Source organism: Antechinus flavipes, chromosome 2 (genome assembly GCF_016432865.1).
Source record: "Antechinus flavipes isolate AdamAnt ecotype Samford, QLD, Australia chromosome 2, AdamAnt_v2, whole genome shotgun sequence".
In the NCBI taxonomy this organism is placed as follows: Eukaryota; Metazoa; Chordata; class Mammalia; order Dasyuromorphia; family Dasyuridae; genus Antechinus; species Antechinus flavipes.
In genome coordinates this window covers 454,773,654-454,792,923 of record NC_067399.1, presented here as the reverse complement: position 1 = coordinate 454,792,923, position 19,270 = coordinate 454,773,654, and the positions used below count along the sequence as shown (strand labels likewise).

The following is a 19,270-nucleotide window of genomic DNA, read 5'->3' as shown; positions in this document are numbered from 1 at the left end:
AATAGATAAAAATAAATTTGATGAAGACCCAAAGGATAATAGTGGAGAGACTGGTACATGTGTGAGAGATATTGTAAAGTTAAATCAACAGAACTTAGAAATCAATTGGAAATGTAAGCATTTAGGATGATTTTGATAGGAGTACTCATTAGAAATAGGGAAATTTGAAAGAGGAAAAGATTTAGGGACAAAGATGAAAGATTTGGTTTTTGACATGTGGAGTTAAAGTTGATAATGAGATTTCCAAGTGAAAATGTTTGGTAGGTAAGGTAGTACTAGATTCAGGGGAGAAGTTATGACTGGCTATATAGATAAATAATGTATTTATGTATTTATAATGTACACTCATGAGAGAAGATGAAATCACCAAGGAGAAGTAGATAAGAAGAGGGTCCATGACAGAATATAGAAGAACACTCTATGAAATGGGATGAGTAAGGAGATGGATGATTCAGCAAAGAAGACTGAAAAAGAGCAGTCGGGTATGTAAAAGGAGAACCAGAAAGGAGAGTGTTATGGAATTCAAGGAAGGATAGAGATTTTAAATTAAGTCAGAATTTCAAGTTTTCTACTCATCAATCCATAAGCATTTATCAAAAATTTACTATGTGTGGGAAATAAGAAGAAAAAGTAACTAATAATAATAATTCCTGCCATCAAGAATTTTTATATTCTGAGATCTTTCTCTTTCTTTCTCTCTCTCTCTCTCTCTCTCTCTCTCTCTCTCTCTCACACACACACACACACACACATACACACACACACACAGATGCATACTATATATATATATATTATATATATATATATATATATATATATATATATGTATATATATATATATATATATTATATATATATATATATATTATATATATATATATATATACATATACAAAGTAGATACAAGTTAAGTTTAAAAGAGAAGTCACTGTCCTCCAGAAGAACTGGGAAAGACTGCTTTAGAAGATGGAACAAGAGCTGAGTCTTAATGGGAACCAAGGATTCTAAAAGGCAAAGGTAGGAGGAAGATAAACAAAACACAGAGCATAAAACATTTAAAGGAAAATCTCAGCAAAGTGATAGCTCTGAAAAACAGTATGATAGATCTAGAATCCAATAAATGACAGAAAAACTGGTAGAAGAAAAACCAAAGACAATGATTCTGAAAGAACACAAATTCTGTAAAAGCCAAAGCAAGTAAACTTTAAGAACATGACCAAGAAGAACAAAAATGCTACCACTGATGCTACCATTTCCAAAAATCATTGTCTTATTACTCACAGAATTCACAGAAACTTAAAATTAGAAGAGACACAGTCATCTCATATAACTTGATTAAGAATCTCTTATCTTATATCCAAAGTGGTCATTCAGTCTCTGCTTGAAGACCTTTAGTAAGGAAAAATACACTAACTCTTGAGGATTCCCATTATTTTTTTTTTTTTGGAAGAACTCCAATTATTAAGTTTTTTTTTTTCCTTCCTTTTATCAAGCCTAAATTTTTCCCTTGGCAACTTCATCCTAATTCTTCCCCTTAGAACCATGAATGAGAAATCTAATATCTCATTCCACATGAGATTTCAAACTTTTGGAGATAATTATATTCCTCCATCACCCATCCCAACTCAAATCTCTTCTTCTCTAAGAAATAGTATTTCAACAGGCTTCACATGGCATGAACTCAAGGTCCTTCATCATAGTGAGTACCTTCCCCCTTAAAGCTTTCTGACTTATTAATGTTCTTGCTAAACTGTATTTCCAAAAAAGTAATAAGAATGATAAATTTAAAAGCCTGTATACCATATTCAGGAAATGATTCAAGAAAATTTCCCAGAAGTTTTGAAAACAGAGATCAAAGTACTAATTGATAGAATTGGCAGGTTGTTAATAAAGGAAATTCAAGTTTAAAATTCTAAGGCATTTTGACAATAAGTTTGACATTTTCACCACTAATTTTGCAAGTGAACAGAAAAAGGTTTTGAATTCTAAGAAAAGTCAGTTGTAATAGATCAAGATTGCTTAAAATCAACAATAAATCAGGATGTAGAATAGCTGAAAAAAAAAAAAGGATCCATCCCTAAACTAACATCTTTCAATGATGAATCTATTTATCCATGAAGAGATCTGAATATTAACCTTAAAAAAAAAAAAAAGAGAGAAAACCATTTAAGTTGTTTCTTTGCAAAACTTAGGGTAAGGGTATTTAATTTTCAGTTACAACAAAATTAAAAATAACATCCTAAAGCAGGAGTGCAATTATCAAGAACTAAGTAAAGAAATCAATTATCTAATTTTTCAGATTAAGAAAATGTTATTTTTTTTAAAAATCTAATTGAAAGTTAAAAGAAAAAGTAAAGAGAAACTATTAAGAAATAAAAGAGTACAATGGGGCTAAAAACTTAAGGGAACTGAAAGAGTCAAGAGAAAGAAAGGGGGGAATTGAATGATAAACCAGTTCTCTTACAAGTAAATCAATCATTTCAGTGTGGCATAGGAAGATGACATAATGGTAACTTGTTCTGATGGGGAAAGGAAAGGAAAAAAATAGGGAGAAGGAAGAGCCCTAGAAATGAAATTCTATCCAGTCCAGATGTATGTATAAAAAATGAGTAATAATTTTTCAGACTCTCAAAGTATATGAGAGGTTGTTAGAGAGTTAGATAAGAATAATGGAGAAGAAGGGATAAGAGGCAGGAAATAAAAGAATGATCTTTCATTCATCTCTCTCCCTCCCTCTCCCTCTTCTATTCCTAGAAGGGAAAAGGAAATAATGTAATTGAAATGTTTCCATGGTGGGAGGAGGTAGAAGAGAGACAAATGCCTTATAATAGATGCACTGGCGTGAATGGCACATTGAAATGCTTATAGGACAACTCATTCTGAACAAAGGTGGCAATATGGCACCTTATCTCAGGAGAGAAAATATAAATGGGTACTGTCCTCTAGGGATGACAAAAAGAACATGGTGGAATGGAGTAAGGTGAACATTGGGAGGGGTGAATACTCATGAGAAAGGTATGGGAGTCAGACCTGACTCAGAATACAGACTGATTTCTCCAATCCCCAATTTTTTTCTTTCTTGAGTTAATATTTCAAGGAGTAGAATACAAAAGAAGAATCCACAAATTAATAATAATAATGAAAGAAAAAATAAAGGAAGGGAAAATAAGGGCAACATCTCAAAATGTAAGAATTCAGGAATGGAATAGAAGACCAAATTCAATTATTTTTGTTTTTAAGAAGCCCTACCTTTCACGAGGGACACATCAAGAATAAAAAAAGAAATACATAAGTATATGACCATTAATGAGAAAATAAAAATTCAGAATAAACAAATAAAGATAGAAATAAGAGGACAGAATAAATGAACGTTTCTCAGAAAAGAGTGCCACAAAAGAGTATTGTTTAAGTTAAAAGGTTGATGGGAAAGAGTGATAGAGGAAGATTTGGAATCATAATCTTATCCAAATGAAGAGGAGGAGGAATCAAAAGAAATTAAATTGGAAGGGAGAGAGAAAAATTAGCAACTTAAGTAAATGCTTCTAATAGCTAAAAGCTGGGAAAGCCCAGATACTGAAGCTTTTGGTTATCAGCACTTTAATTGCAAGATGGCATTTATTGAGAAGTATTGAATTAATTAACTTCAATGAGATTAAGGACAATTCCAAGGATGGCTGATCCTAATTAATTTTTTTTGTATGTGTTATAGAAATAATTGCTCTGCTGATGGTATCCCATCACTTCTACCTCCCCCAACATGTTGCAAATACCATGCTGTATTATCTGAAAGCATTAAATGACTTCAAGAGAAGAAAATGATTTTAAATATCTATTCTTCCATCCAGTAAAACAGAGAACACAAAAGCTTGTACCTGGGAAGGGAGTCTTTTTTTTTGCACTGATAAGAAAGATAAGACTTCCTTTGAAAAATACCAGAAAAAACTAATGCCAACTCTGTAATTGGAATTAGCATACTGAACAGCTTAAAAGAAAAGTAGTTACTCATAGATACCTCTGAAAATTATTGGTTTCAAATAATCAAAGTTACATATCAACGAGTTTGACTAAATATTCAGAGGATAAAGTTAATAGCATATTTACTTCAAATTATCTTCCATAAGAATCTTATATGTAAGATATATATTATTTTAAAAATTTCCCAATAAATAAAAGATCAAAGTATATGATAACATAATTTTCAAAAGAAGAAATATAAACTATAAATTATTTTAAAATGCTCCTAATTACTAAAAGAGAAATGTAAATTAAAACAATTCTTTGAATTTTCACTTTCATGTGTTAAGGTGACAAAAATTTTAAAATATGGAAATAATCAATGTTAGAATGTTGCTGGAAAATAGGCACACTAATATACTGTTAGTAGAGCTACAATTTGGAGCCTGTTCTAGGAAGTAGTTCAATTTTTATCTAAGAAAAGTCCTTTATTTTTCTGATCTTTGATCCAATAAATCTAGAAACTGGGCACATACTCCAAGGATATCAGATTCAGTTCTATCATTTACAAAATATTCAGAGCATCACTTAGGAGTGATTCTGGTAAATATTTAAGAATTGACTTTATGAAGGGAAATATATGTGTGATATGCTATTTTTTGAGGAGGAGAAAGAATATTTTTCCCAGTGTCACACAGCCAATAAGAGTGTGAGGCCAGATTTGAACAGAGATTCTCCTGACTTCAGGGGTGTTGCATGATATACTTCTAAGTTTAACCTGTATTGTTAACATCTTCCTTTCATTTTCTTAAATCTAGACAAAGAACAATAATTCATACTTGAATTTTTAGGCAATTTCTGAGGTATAAATGTTTACATTGAAAATTTAACAATCAATTTTCATAAGTTGGCTTCAGCATACTCCATGATCTTTTGTGGTAGGAAAAATGGGAAACAAAGTAAGAGCTCATCATTTGGGGAAGAATGAAACAAAGGATGGCATGTTAACATAATAGAATTATATGAAGCGATAAGAAATTATGAATATGAGGAAATCTGGGAAATATGTAAAGTCTCATATGAACTAGTAATCAATAAAACAGAAGTAGAAGACAATAAACATAAGTATGGTGATAGAAAGTAAAACATGAATTGAATACAGCTAAACTCCAATTAAGCAAAATGTCTTGGAAAACAGTTGAGGAAACATACTATTTGTAGAGAGACAAGAGATACAGGTGTCAAATGCTGTAATAATGTGCAGTATGACTGCTATACTTTACCTATTTTCTCTGTTTCAAGAATGAGTTCTATTTGGGATGCATATTAAGAAGTGACTCTACAGTAAAAAGCAATTTTTAAAGATTATCTATAATCTTAGAGAAAGCAATTTCAGTTGGGTGATGATGTCTGAATTTCTTGGGTAATGAGAAAATGGAGGCAACAAGTAGAAAGAATAATTTTTAGGAGTTTCGTAAAACGAGGAAATCTGGTATACAATGATTATTTAAAATGATTGCAGGGTCAAAGAGGTTTGTTTCTAGGAATGAGGAAGACTTGAGCATATATGTATGTAGGCAAGCAGAAAGAAGTTAATAGTTCTGTGCGACAGGTGCTCGGCCCCTTTCCCAAATTAACCAATCAGAGACATCATCAAGTACAAAGAGAAAGCATTTATTTAGTCCCTATAGGGAGAGACCTAGACACCTCAGAGGCATCCCAATGCTCCCTTGAGTAACCTCTCAAGTTTCTGGCTTGTTGGGATGCAAATAGAAAAAGAGCCTTTTCACTGGATAGACAAAAAGGAAGTAACTATCACTGACCAATGATCACCAATGTTGTCTGCTTCTTGTGGATCATGTCACTTCCTGTGACTTTCTGCAACCCAGGGTCCAAAACCTGATCTTCTGGCTCTGGGAACAGGTATTATGTGACTTAGGCCTAGTCTCATAAACTGAGGAAACTTCATCCAATCAGTCCCATTCATAGGGAAAAGAAAGAAGGAGAAGGAGGTGAGAAGGAAAAAAGAAAAAAAAAAATGAGGAGAGAAAGAGAGGGAAAAGGAGGGAGAAGAAAGTACACGGAGAGGAAGGGAAGAGAGACAGAGACAGAGACAGAGTCCTGTCAATAGAACACATGAGAGAATGTCATGAAAAGAGGTTATTAGCCTCTGCAAAGGAATGGACCATGTACTTCTTCAGAAACAGGAGTATTGAATGAAAGGATAATTGAAGGTGTCAATAGATTTGAGTGAGTAGGAGATATAAGGGTGAATTCTTTATCCTCATAAAATGTAAAATGGCTTATATGTCTTTGGTGATATCACTATACTTGATCATAAGAGCTGTCCTTGTTTTTTCCCATTAAAGAAAAGTCTCTCTTCCTACTTCATTGTAACAATGTGTCAACATCTTTTTTCCTATCTCATCTTATCTAGCCATAATTATGTATTTATCACCTAGAAATCACTGGAATTGGTTAATGGTGAAATGAGAAAAAAGCCACTCCCCTGAGATTGAAAAAGAAATTGTCATACTAAATCATATGTTTTGGAGGGTGATCAGGAATATATATGTTGTTCCCAAAAGTTGAGATAGAACTTTCAGTATTTTTTTTTCTTTTTTGTTTGTTGGGATTTTTTGCTTTTAGGAAATTGCTCATTGGACTTCTTAAGTATATTGAAGAAGCCTCTTGGGACTGAGTCATCAGCATATCTACAAGGTCAGTAACTGAATTCCATTTATCTAATCCTCTAAATTCTACTTAAATTATTTTTCGGTGATTTCAGTTCTGTCTAACTTTTTATGACCCATTTGGTATTTTCTAGCCAAAAATACTGGAATGGTTTGCTATTTCCTTCTCAAGTTCATTTTACAGATGAAGAATTGAGGCAAACAGGGTTAAGTGACTTGCCCTGGGTGATCTAATATCTGAGACCTGATTTGAACCTAGATCTTTCTGACTTCAAGCTTGGCATTCTATCCACTGAGCCACCTAGCTATTTGCCTAACTTCTAAAGGTCATTTCCCTATTTAGTTACTGAGGAAGGAAAGAAGGGAGGAAAGAAAGAAGGAAGAAAGGATGGACAGACGGAAGGAAGGAAGGAAGGAAGGAAAGAAGGGGAAAGAGGGAGGAAGGGAGAGAGGAAGGAAAGGAAGGAAAAAGGGAGAGAGGAAGGAAAAGGAAGGAGGGAAGAAAGGAGGGGAGAGAAGGAAGGAGGGAGGAAAGAAGGAAAGAAGATGGAATTATTGAGAAATTTTCATGTCAATTCCATCCTAAGCCTAGGGACAAAAAAGCAATATAATTCCTGATACTGAGAAACTTTTTTTCTTTTAAGGGGAGATAATACATATTATAAAAGGAAATCGTAACCAGGGAGTTATATTTTGGTTTGAGATGTCAAAGCAATGCTAAGTGGAGCCTAGGACAATAACATGACACATCCTCTCCACCAGTAATAGTAGTATTGATTTGATTATGACTGCAGAGTTGAAGAGTGGCAGGGAAGAGGGCATGGCATTCATTGTGGGGAGGGATTGGAATGGCAGCAGAGATGGCCAGGATATAAAGTGAAGTATGATTGGATCTGGCTAAATATGAGAGAACAGAATGACTAGAGTGAGAGTTCCAGATATGAGTCAAAGAATTGTTGAATTTTATCATGTTTATATGACTTTTGACTATCTCCCTCATGGCTACTAAAGCCAAATAGTCAATAGAATGACTGACTTTAGGACTTTTTTTGTACTAGTAAGATGTGTTTAATATACTGCAAACTGCTGCCTTTCCAATTGACATCTTAATGAACAACCCCCAAACCTTTTTGCATATTGCTAGATGCTTCTGTCAAGAGACAGATGTTTGGAGGAAATTTTAGAATGTGCTGCTATTCCAAAGCTTGAGTGGAAGAAAAATCTAACATTAGCTATAAGTGTCATTAGCCATGGTCATCTTATTTTCCTTTTTAAATTTGTTTTTGCCAGTAATTTAAATCTTACCCTTAACAAATGACTTGCATCAGAGATCAGTGAGAAATTTTTACCTTGTTATAAAACAGTAGCATAGTAGCAGCAGCAGATAAAACTACTAACTTTAGCCTCTGTTTTGAAAATTAATAATAATAATTAGCATTTATATAGTATCTTCTATGTACCAGCTAGTAAGTGTCATGGGCCAGATTTGAATTCAAGTCTTCATGTTTCCAAGCCCAGTGCTAGATCCATTATATCATCTAGAAGTCACTTTATTAGTGAAGTCTAGTTTTTACAAAGTCAATCTCAGCAACATGATTATAGAATCTCAGAGTTGGGGGGTGGAGAGGTGAGGGGAAGAAGGGGAAAAATTGGAACAAAAGATTTGGCAATTGTCAATGCTGTAAAATTACCCATGCATATAACTTGTAAATAAAAAGCTATTAAAAATAAAAAAAAAAGACATTGAACCTCCTCTAAAATGAGAATGATCATTTTTTTTACAAAAAAAAAAAAAAGAAAGGAAAAAAAAAATCTCAGAGTTGAAAAAGACTCCAGAAGAGCTGATTTGGTCCAACCTGTACCTGAAATCTCCCCATGACAATTAAAAATAATATTAAAAGAGATAACTTTAATCAAGTGGTCACCTGAGGAAAAATCTTTGTATCAAATATTTCTGATAAGGGTTAGATATCTAAGCTGTTATAGCTATTTCAACTGTGTCCTACAATTTGCAGTTTTCTTAGCAAGGATAGTGGAATGGCTTACCATTTCCTTGTCCAGTTCATTTGACAGATGGGGAAGCTGAGGTAAACAGAATCAAGTGTTTCTTGGTCACATGGCTAGTGTCTCAGGCAAGATTTGAACTTAGGTCTTCCTGTCTCCAGGGCTAGTGCTCAATCCATTGTGCCACCTCACTAAGAAATACATGACCAAAAGTCATTTCCCAACAGATAAGTAGTCAAAATATGTGAACAAACAGATCTCAAAAGAATAGCAAATTATTAACAACTATATTAAAATGTTTCAAATCATTAATAGTGTCAAATCAAAACAATTCTTAGGTTTCACTATAAAGTGAATATAATCACTATAAAGTTGAATATAAATGCAACAAATTGGAAAGATGACAAAAGATAAGAATAGTCAATATTAGAAGGATTATGGAAAGACACATTAACACATTCTTAGTAATGCTTTCAAGGAACTAAATGTTCTGGAAAGTAATTTGCATAAATGATTAAACATCTCCATGCCCTTTAATCCAGAGCGTCCACTTCTAGAAATGTATCAGTGATAAAAAGAAGGATTCCATATATAGGTTCCATTGAAACTAATAGATGTACATCGATTGGAGAATAGCTAAACAAATCATGATAGATTAACTTAATGGTATATCATTACTGTTTTATAGGAAATTGTAAATACAGAAAAACATGGGAAGACATGAAATGGTGCATAGTTAAGTAAAGAAAACTATATATATGACAACAACATAAATGGAAACAACAATAAAACAGAAAGTGAATGTTGTGAAATTACAATAACAAAACTTGGCCCCAAAGAAAAGTTATGAGAAGCAAGCTCTTTCTTTTCTTTACAAAGATTGCAGAACTTGGAGTCAAGGAGTACTGCATATGATAGCAGATATTTTTGATGTTTTGTTATGCCAAATTATTTTTTCCTTCCTTTATTCTTTATTATAAGAAATGGATCTTTGAGAAGAGAGGGCAAAGATACATTGGAAATAGTAGCTGATGTAAAAAATAAAAATATCAATAAAATTTTATTTCAATAAGAACAGAAATTCCCTCTAAATCATCCCTGAAAAGTAGCCATCCTATTTGAAGACTTCTATTAAAGGGGAACTTATTAGTAAAGGGGAATTTATATCTCCTGAAGCAGCCCATTCTAACTTAGAAGAGGTTTGAATACAAAGGGCTTTGTTTGTGTTTTCCCCTATGTCAAGCCTGTGGCACTATGGAAAGTGTTCTTTGAAGTTCAAAGACTGGTTGAAATTCCAGTCCTGCTATTTACCTATGAAATTTTGGGCAAGTTACTTCTTTACATCTCATTTTCCTCATATATAAAATAAATGCTTTGGACTTGTACTCTAAGCTACCTTCCTGTTCTAAATCTATGATCCAATGAAACTATGATCCATTAGATGAAACTACCACTTATTGCTATAAGTTCTTACATAGGAGACATTTAGAATAAACTGTCTATGGGACAGTTAGGAGGACAAATTGGATGGTTAAAGGTCCTCAGCTTCATGACATATAAAGATCAGTCAAAGGAACTGGGAATGTTCAGCTTGGACAAAAGACGACTTAGGAAAGAGAAGAAGGTATGGAAGTATCTTACAAGTATTTGAGAGAGTATTACATAAAGTTTTTTATACTTGTTCTGCTGTATACTAGAGGATGAAATAAAGAGCAAGGAGTGCAAGATGTAAAGAGACAAATGAAAGTTTGATATCAGAAGGGAGAGTGCTAAGAATTAGAGCTAACCAAATATGAAATGGGCTACTTCAGGAGGAAGTGGATTCTCCTTTACAAGGAATGGAGGTGGGACTTTAAGCAAAGGCTGGATGACTACTGGATGAGCGTGTTGGAGGGTTCTTTTTTTTTTTTTTTTTTTTTTTAATGTATGGGTAGGACTTGATGGCCACTAAGATACCTTCCAGCTCTGAGATTTTATGGTTCAGTGAGTCTTTGAAATATTTATAATTAACTTAATAATCACAGTAAAACTAATAAAAAATATTTCTATGGCTATTTAAGGCTTGTAAAGTATTTTACATATATTATGTCACTTAATAATAGCACTTACTCTCAGGGTTACAGTGAGAATTATCTTTATTTTACAAATAAGGAAGTAAAAACAGAGTGTTGCCAAGTGCCTTGCCCAGGGTCATACAGCAAGTAAATGTCTAAAACAGGATTTGAATTCAGATGTTCTTGATTCTAATGTTTTATCCATGTGCCAACAAGCTTTTTCTAGTAGAGATCCTGTACCTACAGTGTTCTCAAAAACTCCCAGTGCCTTGATTATCCTAATTACTCTTAACAGATAATTCTAGACCTTTTCCCAAATACACACAACAATTCTGTTCTTTTATGTTTCTCTTTTCAGTTTCAAGCCCAATAAAAAGTTCCAAATTGACCTGGAACAAAGATGGAATCCTCAATGGCATTAGATATCATGATGGAAATCTGATCATCCAATCTCCAGGCTGGTATATCATCTATTGCCAGTTGCAATTTTCTGTGCCAAGTTGTCCAAACAATACAATTGACTTGAAGTTGGAACTTCTCATCAATAACCAAACAAAGAAGCAAACTCTGGTTACTGTTTGTGAATCAAAAACAAGAACAAAGAAAATCTATACCAACCTCTCCCAGTTCTTTTTGGAAGATCTAGATGTCAACAATACCGTGTCTATCAAAGTTGAAGAATTCCAATATGTGGATACAAATACCTTCCCTCTTGAAAGCGTATTGGCAGCCTTCAAGTACAGCAATCTAACTGAACGATTGTAACCTCCTTTGGTCCTTGGAGAGGAACCGGTTCATCCACCAATACCACATACAGTCTATAGCTTTTCATAAACTAAAAAGGGAGAAAAAGAAGTCTTTTCACTGGAGACCTTTATCATTAGATTAAAACCTTAAACAGTACAAAACATATGCCCAATCCACTTTCATTCATCACTCATTCTGTGATGATATGAGAGGCTGTGGGTGGAACTTTTTTTCAGGAGGGAGACAAAAGAAATTTCAGTCATACAGCAGCCCACTCTCCAAGCATCGACACTTAAAATTCCAAATCAGTGAAAGATCAATCAATCGTGAAAGATCAATCAATCAAGAAAGATTGGGCTACCTGTCCCTACAGTCTGACTTAGTAATAATGCCCAGAATATTATAGTAAATGGCTGGACTGGGCAGGGAATCACAAGGTTTGAAACAAACATCAGGGAAAATTCCCTATAGTAGAGTACTCCAATGTCAAGATAGGTCCATGGAAGAAATGTATTTAAAAACAAGAGATGATTCAAAGGAAGACTAATTAGATGGGATGCTTAGCAAACTATTAACTAAGGCCTGTATTTATTCCAATTAAGAACAACCATATCAAGCACATGCAATCATTAGCCTCCTGCTGCCTCAAAACATGAAATACCATACTATCAATGAACATTAGCTGGTAACAATGACTATAGTTCATGGCAATCATAGAAGCGGCAAATGACTGCTGTTTCAGATGCTTGGAGTGTTTTCTCTTGCAAACAGAAGAGAAATAGCTGTATATGTCTTGGACCTTCACTTCTCTTAGTGTTTGTGCTGATCCTAATTCCTGCATGTGCTTTTCAGGAAAATAATTAGATTCAGATGTAGGCAAATATGTTGAAAAGGACAGAGTTGAAATCTTAATACTTGAAAAGCCTTGGATGGAACTTGGGCAAGTTCCATCATTGTGATCCTGAAGATAATAGAAGGAAATCCTAAGTGACTACAATAAACTTCAATAGATAGGTTGGAGCAAGAAAGGCTGCAATAAATACAAGGCTCATAAACTTTCTTTCTGTACCCACCCAGACATCTGGGCAAAAGCGTATGTTTAGATAGATAAACCAAAGGGGAAGTGGCTTCATGCAGTAGAGATATATTCCTGTCTTGTTGTACACAAATTAAAGTTTGATAAATCAAAATCTTTCTTCCATTGATTTTCATCAGAACTTCAGAGATTTTTGTGACTTTCTTTGGGCTTTTAGTTTCAGTGTTCAAACTTTTGATCATTCTGTCTCCCTCACCCCAATTCAATTTCTCCATTAAGCAACAATCTGTAAACATTTAAATGCATCCAGGAAAATCCTTATTTCATAATCACTATCCTTACTTACCTCATTCTATAGTTATTAAGCATCTTCATATTCATCTCATTTGACCCTTACAATAGAATAGAAAGCCAAGGCCAAGAGAAATAAAATTTGTCTAAAGTCATATGGTACTAAGTGTTAAAAAGTCAGGAGGAAAACTTGAGTCATGATTCAAACTCCAGGAATGGGCAAGAATTCTGTGACACATATAAATCATCTTTACTAAAAGAACTGATGGAGGTAGAAGGAAGCCAAGATGAGAGAGAGAAGCCAGAAAGTTTTCTAAGCTTTCTCCAGTTTACCTCAGGAACAATATTAAATCAAGCCTCTAAAAGAATTCTAAAGCAAATGGATTCACTAAAAGATAAAGTGAATTTTCCAGTTGAAGATAACTTAAAAGGACTTCAGAAAAGGTATATCTCACTTAGGTAAAAATGGGAGAGTAGCCCAGCAAAAACAATGTCCAGGCAAACCAGCAAGAGATTGGTAGCCACGGTACACATCAGTAACTGATGCCCCAAGGTCCAGGCTCAGCAGGAAATTGGCACAGCAGAACAGTTGTGAGGTCCAGCCCTGGCACAGCAGACAAACTGCCAGCTCTGGATCCAGGGCACAATGAGCATGACTAGGCTAGTGCAGTGGGTAAGTCATCAGCCCCAGAGATCTTGGTGCAGAAAACCAGCGACCTGACTACTGACCCTTAGTACAACAAGTTTGGGCCAGTGTCCCCTGTAGCCCAGAAGCAAAGATCAACTTTTTTAAATGAGCAAAAAACAAAAGAGTCCTGACAAGAGAAAGCTACAATGGTGAAAGAGAAGACCCAAATACAAACTTATAAGATGACAACAATGTCAAAATGCCTACATGCAAAGCCCAAAAGAGGAACATGAATTGGTCTAGAGCCCCAAAAATCCTCTTGGAAGAATTCAAAAGAGATTTTACAGATCAAGAAAGAGAGGTAGAAGAAAAATTGGGGAAACAAATGAGTTATGCAAGAGAATTATGAAAAAGGAGTTAATAGCATAGAAAAGTAAACTCAAAAATTGAAGAAAATAATTCCTTAAAAACAGAATTGGTCAAATGGAAAAGGAGGAATCTAAAAAATTATTACTTAAAAATTAGGTTTGGGCAAGTGGAATCTAATGACAATATGAGACATCAAGACATTGATAGAACAAAATTTATAAAGTTTAAAAAATGGAAGAAAATGAGAAATTTCTCATTTGAGAAATAATTAAATGGAAAAAAATCCAGGAGAGATAAATTTAAATTATTGTACAACCTAATAGCCATAATTTTAAAAAAGAGCCTGGAAAGCATATGTCAAGAAATTAGTAAAAGAAACTGATATCCTAGATCCCAAGAATAAAATTGTCATTGAAAAAAATCCACCAATCATCCCAAAAGATAACTCCAAGGAATAGTACAGCCAAATTCCAGAAGTATCAGGCCAAAAAGAAAATATTGCAAGCAACAAAAAAGAAACAATTAAAATATCAAGAAGCCACAGTCAGAATTACACAGGATTTAGCAGCTTTTACATTAAGAGATCTGTGGGTTTAAAATATGATGTTCCAGAAGACAAAAGAGCATGGACTACAACCAAGAATCAATTACCCAGAAAAATTGAACATAATTTTTTAAAGGAAAAGATAGACATTCAATAAAACAAGGGAATTTCAAACTTTCCTAAGAGGATATGGATATGTTGACTTTGATGTGATGATATTTTAAAAAATTAATTAAGGGGTAAACAAAAGGATTGCACTGGGAAGAAAGGAAATGGAATCACATAAAGATACATAAGACCTATTATGGTATAGGAAAAGAAAAGATAGGGTTAGTATCATTTGAATCTTAGTTTCACCATATTTGACTGAAAGAAGAAAAAACTGATATACTGAGCTGTGTAAAGAAATCTATCTTACCACATAGGGACATTGGAAGGAATGAGGAGGAATAGGATGAAAGCAGAGAAAAAGAAAAGGAAGCAGGGAGTAGGATGGAGGGAAATACATAGCTAATAACCATAGCTGTGAATATGAATGGGATTAACTCTCCCAGAAAATTAAAGCAGAGAGCAAAGTGGATCAAAAACCAGAATATTATAATGTGTTTACAAGAAACACATTTGAAACAGAGAGATACACATAGAGTAGAGGTAAAAAACTGTCAGAATATATTCTGCTTCAGCTGAAGTTTAAAAAAAAAAAAAAAGCAGGAGTAAGCCCGATCTCAAGGAAATCAAAAGCAAAAATAAATCTAATTAAAATAGATAAGGAATAGAACTACATCTTGCTAAAAGGTACCATAGACAATGAAGTAATATCAGTACTAAATACATATTCTCCAAGTGATATAACATCCAAATTCTTAAAGGAGAAGTTAAATAAATTACAGGAAGAAATAGACAGCAAAACTATGCTTTTGTAGGGAACAATGACCGACCTCTTTCAGAGCTTGATAAATCCAACCAAAATATAAACAAGAAAGAAACTAAGCAGATAAATATAACATTAGAAAACTTAAATATGATAAACCTCTAAAGAACTTTCTAAAGAAAATTTCTAAAGAAAACTGAATGAAGGTAGAAATTAATATACCTTTTCTCTCAGTGGCACATGGGACCTACAGACAAAAAAAAAAATTGACCTTGTGTTAGGGCATTAAAAACTTCAAGTTCAAATGCGGAAAGGCAGAAGTTTTAAATGCATTCTTTTCGGATCATGATGCAATAAAAATTATAGGTAATAAGTGGTCCATTAGAAAAAAGTTTAAAAATTAATTTGAATTTAATCTAATATTAAAGAATAAGTGAGTCAGCAACAAATCATGGAAATAATAATTTTGTCAAAGAGAACAACAATAATGAGATGACATATGAAAATTCATAGAACACAGCCAAAGCACTACTTAGTGGAAATTTTATATCTCTAAATGACAAAATGAATAAAATTAGAGAAATATCAAATCAATGAACTGGGCATGCAGTTGAAAAAGCTAGAAAAAGAAAATTAAAAATCCCCAACTAAACAGCAAATTAGAAATTCTGAAAACCAAAGGAGATATTAAAAAAAAAAAACTGAAAGCAAGAAAACTAATAAATAAAACTAAAAGCTGTTTTTATGAAAAATAACAAAATGTTTTAGCTTTAGCAATAAGAGAAAAAAGAAATAAGGAACAAAAATAGGTGATGAAGAGAAAAAGCTATCGTTCCTTGCAGATGCCATAATAATATGTTTAGAGAATCCTTGAGAATCAACTAAGAAACTTCTTAAAATAATTAGCAATTAACTGTTGACAAAAACTTCTGGGAAAATAGGAAAATAGTATGACAGAAACTAGGCATGGACCAACATCTCACAACATATAGCAACATAAGGTCAAAATGGGTACATGATTTAGATATAAAGGGTGACATTCTTAGCAAATTGGGAGAGCAAGAAATTATTTTTCTGTCAGGTCTATGAAGAAGTGCAGAACTGATGACCAAGTGAGAAAGAGATAGGGATACTTTTGATAACATTAAATTAAAAAGATTTTGTACAAATAAAACCAATAAAACCAATGCAACCAAGATTAGAAGGAAATCAGAAAGATGGGAACATTTTTTAGAGCCAGTGTTTCTGATAAAGGCCTCATTTCTCAACCATATAGAGAACCAAGATCAATTTATAAGAATACATGTCATTCTCCAATCGGCAAATGGATATGAACAGGCACTTTACAGATGAAAAAATTAAAGATGTCGATAGTCATGAAAATAAATGCTCTGAGTCACTATTGATTAGAGAAACATAAATTAAATAGCTCTGAGGTATTATCTCATACCATATTGGTTAATATGACAGAAAAGGAAAATAATAAATGTTGAAGAAAGTGTGAGAAAATCAGAACACTAATGCATTATTGGTGGAGTTGTAAACTAATCCAACCATTCTGGAAAGCAGTTTGGAAATATACTCATATATATATATAAATATATAAGGCTATAAAAAGGCTATAAAAGGGCTATAAAACTTGGGTCTAGCAGTACCACTACTATTACTAATAGCAGTACTATTACCCCAAAGAGATTATAGAAAAGGGGAAAGGACCTACATGTACAAAAACATTTATAGAAGGTGGTGGCAAAGAATTGGAAATTGAGGGCTCTCCATGGTTGTGGAAATGGTTGTGATAAATGAATGTAATGAGATGCTCATGTTATAAGAAATGATGAGTAACTGCATTTCAGAAAAACCTAGAAAGACTTGCACAAACTGATGCTAAGTGAAGTGAACAGAATGAGGAGAACACTATATACACAGTTACAGTAGCACTGTGCTATGATCAACTATGATTGAATTAGCTCTTCTAAGCAATACAATGATCCAAGACAATTCTGAAAGATTCATAACAGTAAAAAAAATTGCTATCCACATTCAGAGATAAAACTGTGGAGTCTGATGTAGATTAAAATATACTATTTGGTTTTTTGTGGCTTCTTTCAAAATGTGACTAATGTTAAAATATATTTCTATGACTGCACATGTATCAGATTGCTTGCCATCTTGGAGAGTAAAAGAAACAGGAAAAGAGAAAAAAATCTAGAACCCAGAATCCTATAAAAATGAATACTAAAAACTATCTTTACATGTAATTGGAAAAAATAAAATACTATTAAAATAAAATTAGTGAATTCTCATATGAATAGTAAATTTCTTTGTATTTCTTTGAAGTTTCAAAAAATCAATCTTAAAAGTACAATGTGAAAGAGGATCCTTAAAGGAAATTTGTGTAATAAAGATTTTAGTGGACAGCTGTATACTCAGTTTGAGTCAACAATGTAACTGACAGCCAAAAAAGCTAATGTGAACTAGGGCTGCATTAGGAAGATGGGATAGGTTAGCTGTACATGTGAAAAATAACTTCAGTTTGGACTACTATTATTTAATTAGAACACTTATAAGGGCAAAATTCTCCAGAGGAGGGCAGCCAGGATAACCAAATACTTTGAGTTTATGCCATCCAGAATTAACTAAAAGAACCTGGGATGTTTAATTTGAAGAAATGTAAACACAGTAGGGCTATAATAGTAATTTTCAAGTATTTAAAGTTGTCCAGTGCGTGAAGGATTAGATTTGTTCTATTTGATACATAGGGAATGCAACATAAAATATAACCTCACTTCAGTTTTTAAAGTTTCTCTGAGGAAGAGTAGAGGAATAAATAACCTGGATACTGCTCTAGATATTGTGAATAGAAGGTAGAGACTCTGGAACGTCAGAGAACAGAATAAGGGAAGAATTAGGGAGATGGGGAATATTTTGGGTTGGAGTGGGCCAAAGAAGAATTCTCTCATGGCTTCTTATTTGAACTAGTTATTCTTACTAAGTGCTGAACTCAGGTTGTGAAAGAGTACAAGGGTTACCAATTTCCTTTAAATTTTGGTGCCCTGATATAACTCCAGTCCTTTTACCTTTGTTAAGGTTCTATGACAAAAAAACTTTTGAGTAGGGAATCAGGAGAAAGAGAATGGAATAAACAGGCACAAAATACAGTTAGCAACAGTAATTGTGAAATTTTTTTTAAAAAGCTTTTTTGACAAATGCCTTATTTCTCAAACATATAGAAAACTGAGTCAAATTTATAAAAATAAGAAATATCCCTCAATTAATAAATGATCAAAAGATATGAACAGTGTTCAGATAAAGTAATCATAGCTATCTATACCTATATGAAAAAATGCTCTAACTCACTATTGATTGGGGAAATTCAAATTAAAGCAATTTTGAAGTATTACCACATACATATTAGATTGGATACTAGGACAGAAAAGGAAAATGACAAATGTTGGAAGGTATTGAGAGGAAATGACACATTAACCTACTGTATGAACTGGTTCAACCACTCTGTAGAACGATTTGGAACTATGTTCAAAGGACTAAGGTACCATACATACCCTTTGATCTAGCAATACCATTATTAGACTATACCCCAAAAGAGATTTTACAAAAAGGAAAAAGACCAAGTGCACAATTATTTATAGTAGCTCTTTCCTAAGGGCAAGGAATTGGACATCAAAGAGATGTCCAACCAACTGGGGAATGGCTGAATAAATTTTGGTATGTAGTTATGATGGAATACTATTGTGCTATAAGAAATCATGAACTCTCAGAAAAACCTGGAAAGACCTCCATAAGCTGATGCAAAAGGAAATGTGTTGCATGCAAAGTAACAGCAATATTATGGGATAATCAGCTGTGAATGACATAACTATTCTCAGCAATACAATGATTCAAGGCAGGTCTTAAAGGACTTATGCTGAAACATGCTATTTATATGGAGAGAAAGAACTGATAGTATCTGAATGCAGATTGAAGCATTTTAACTTTTTTTAAACTTTTTTCTTGAGAATTTTGTTTTTGTGCTTTGTTTTCTTTCACAATATGAATGTTTTGCATGACTACATATGTAT

The 19,270-nt window shown here is 33.3% G+C and overlaps 1 protein-coding gene across 1 annotated transcript in view; it reads left to right on the top strand.

Moving 5' to 3' along the window:
• Positions 1-17,497, top strand: part of TNFSF8 (TNF superfamily member 8) — a 42,333-nt gene extending 24,836 nt beyond the window's left edge. The window contains exons 3-4 of the mRNA XM_051979513.1: positions 6,604-6,675; positions 11,064-17,497. Coding sequence (XP_051835473.1) covers positions 6,604-6,675; positions 11,064-11,470 — 479 coding nt within the window. The 3' untranslated portion in view covers positions 11,471-17,497. The remainder of the gene's footprint in view (positions 1-6,603; positions 6,676-11,063) is intronic.
• Positions 17,498-19,270: the final 1,773 nt, after the last annotated feature.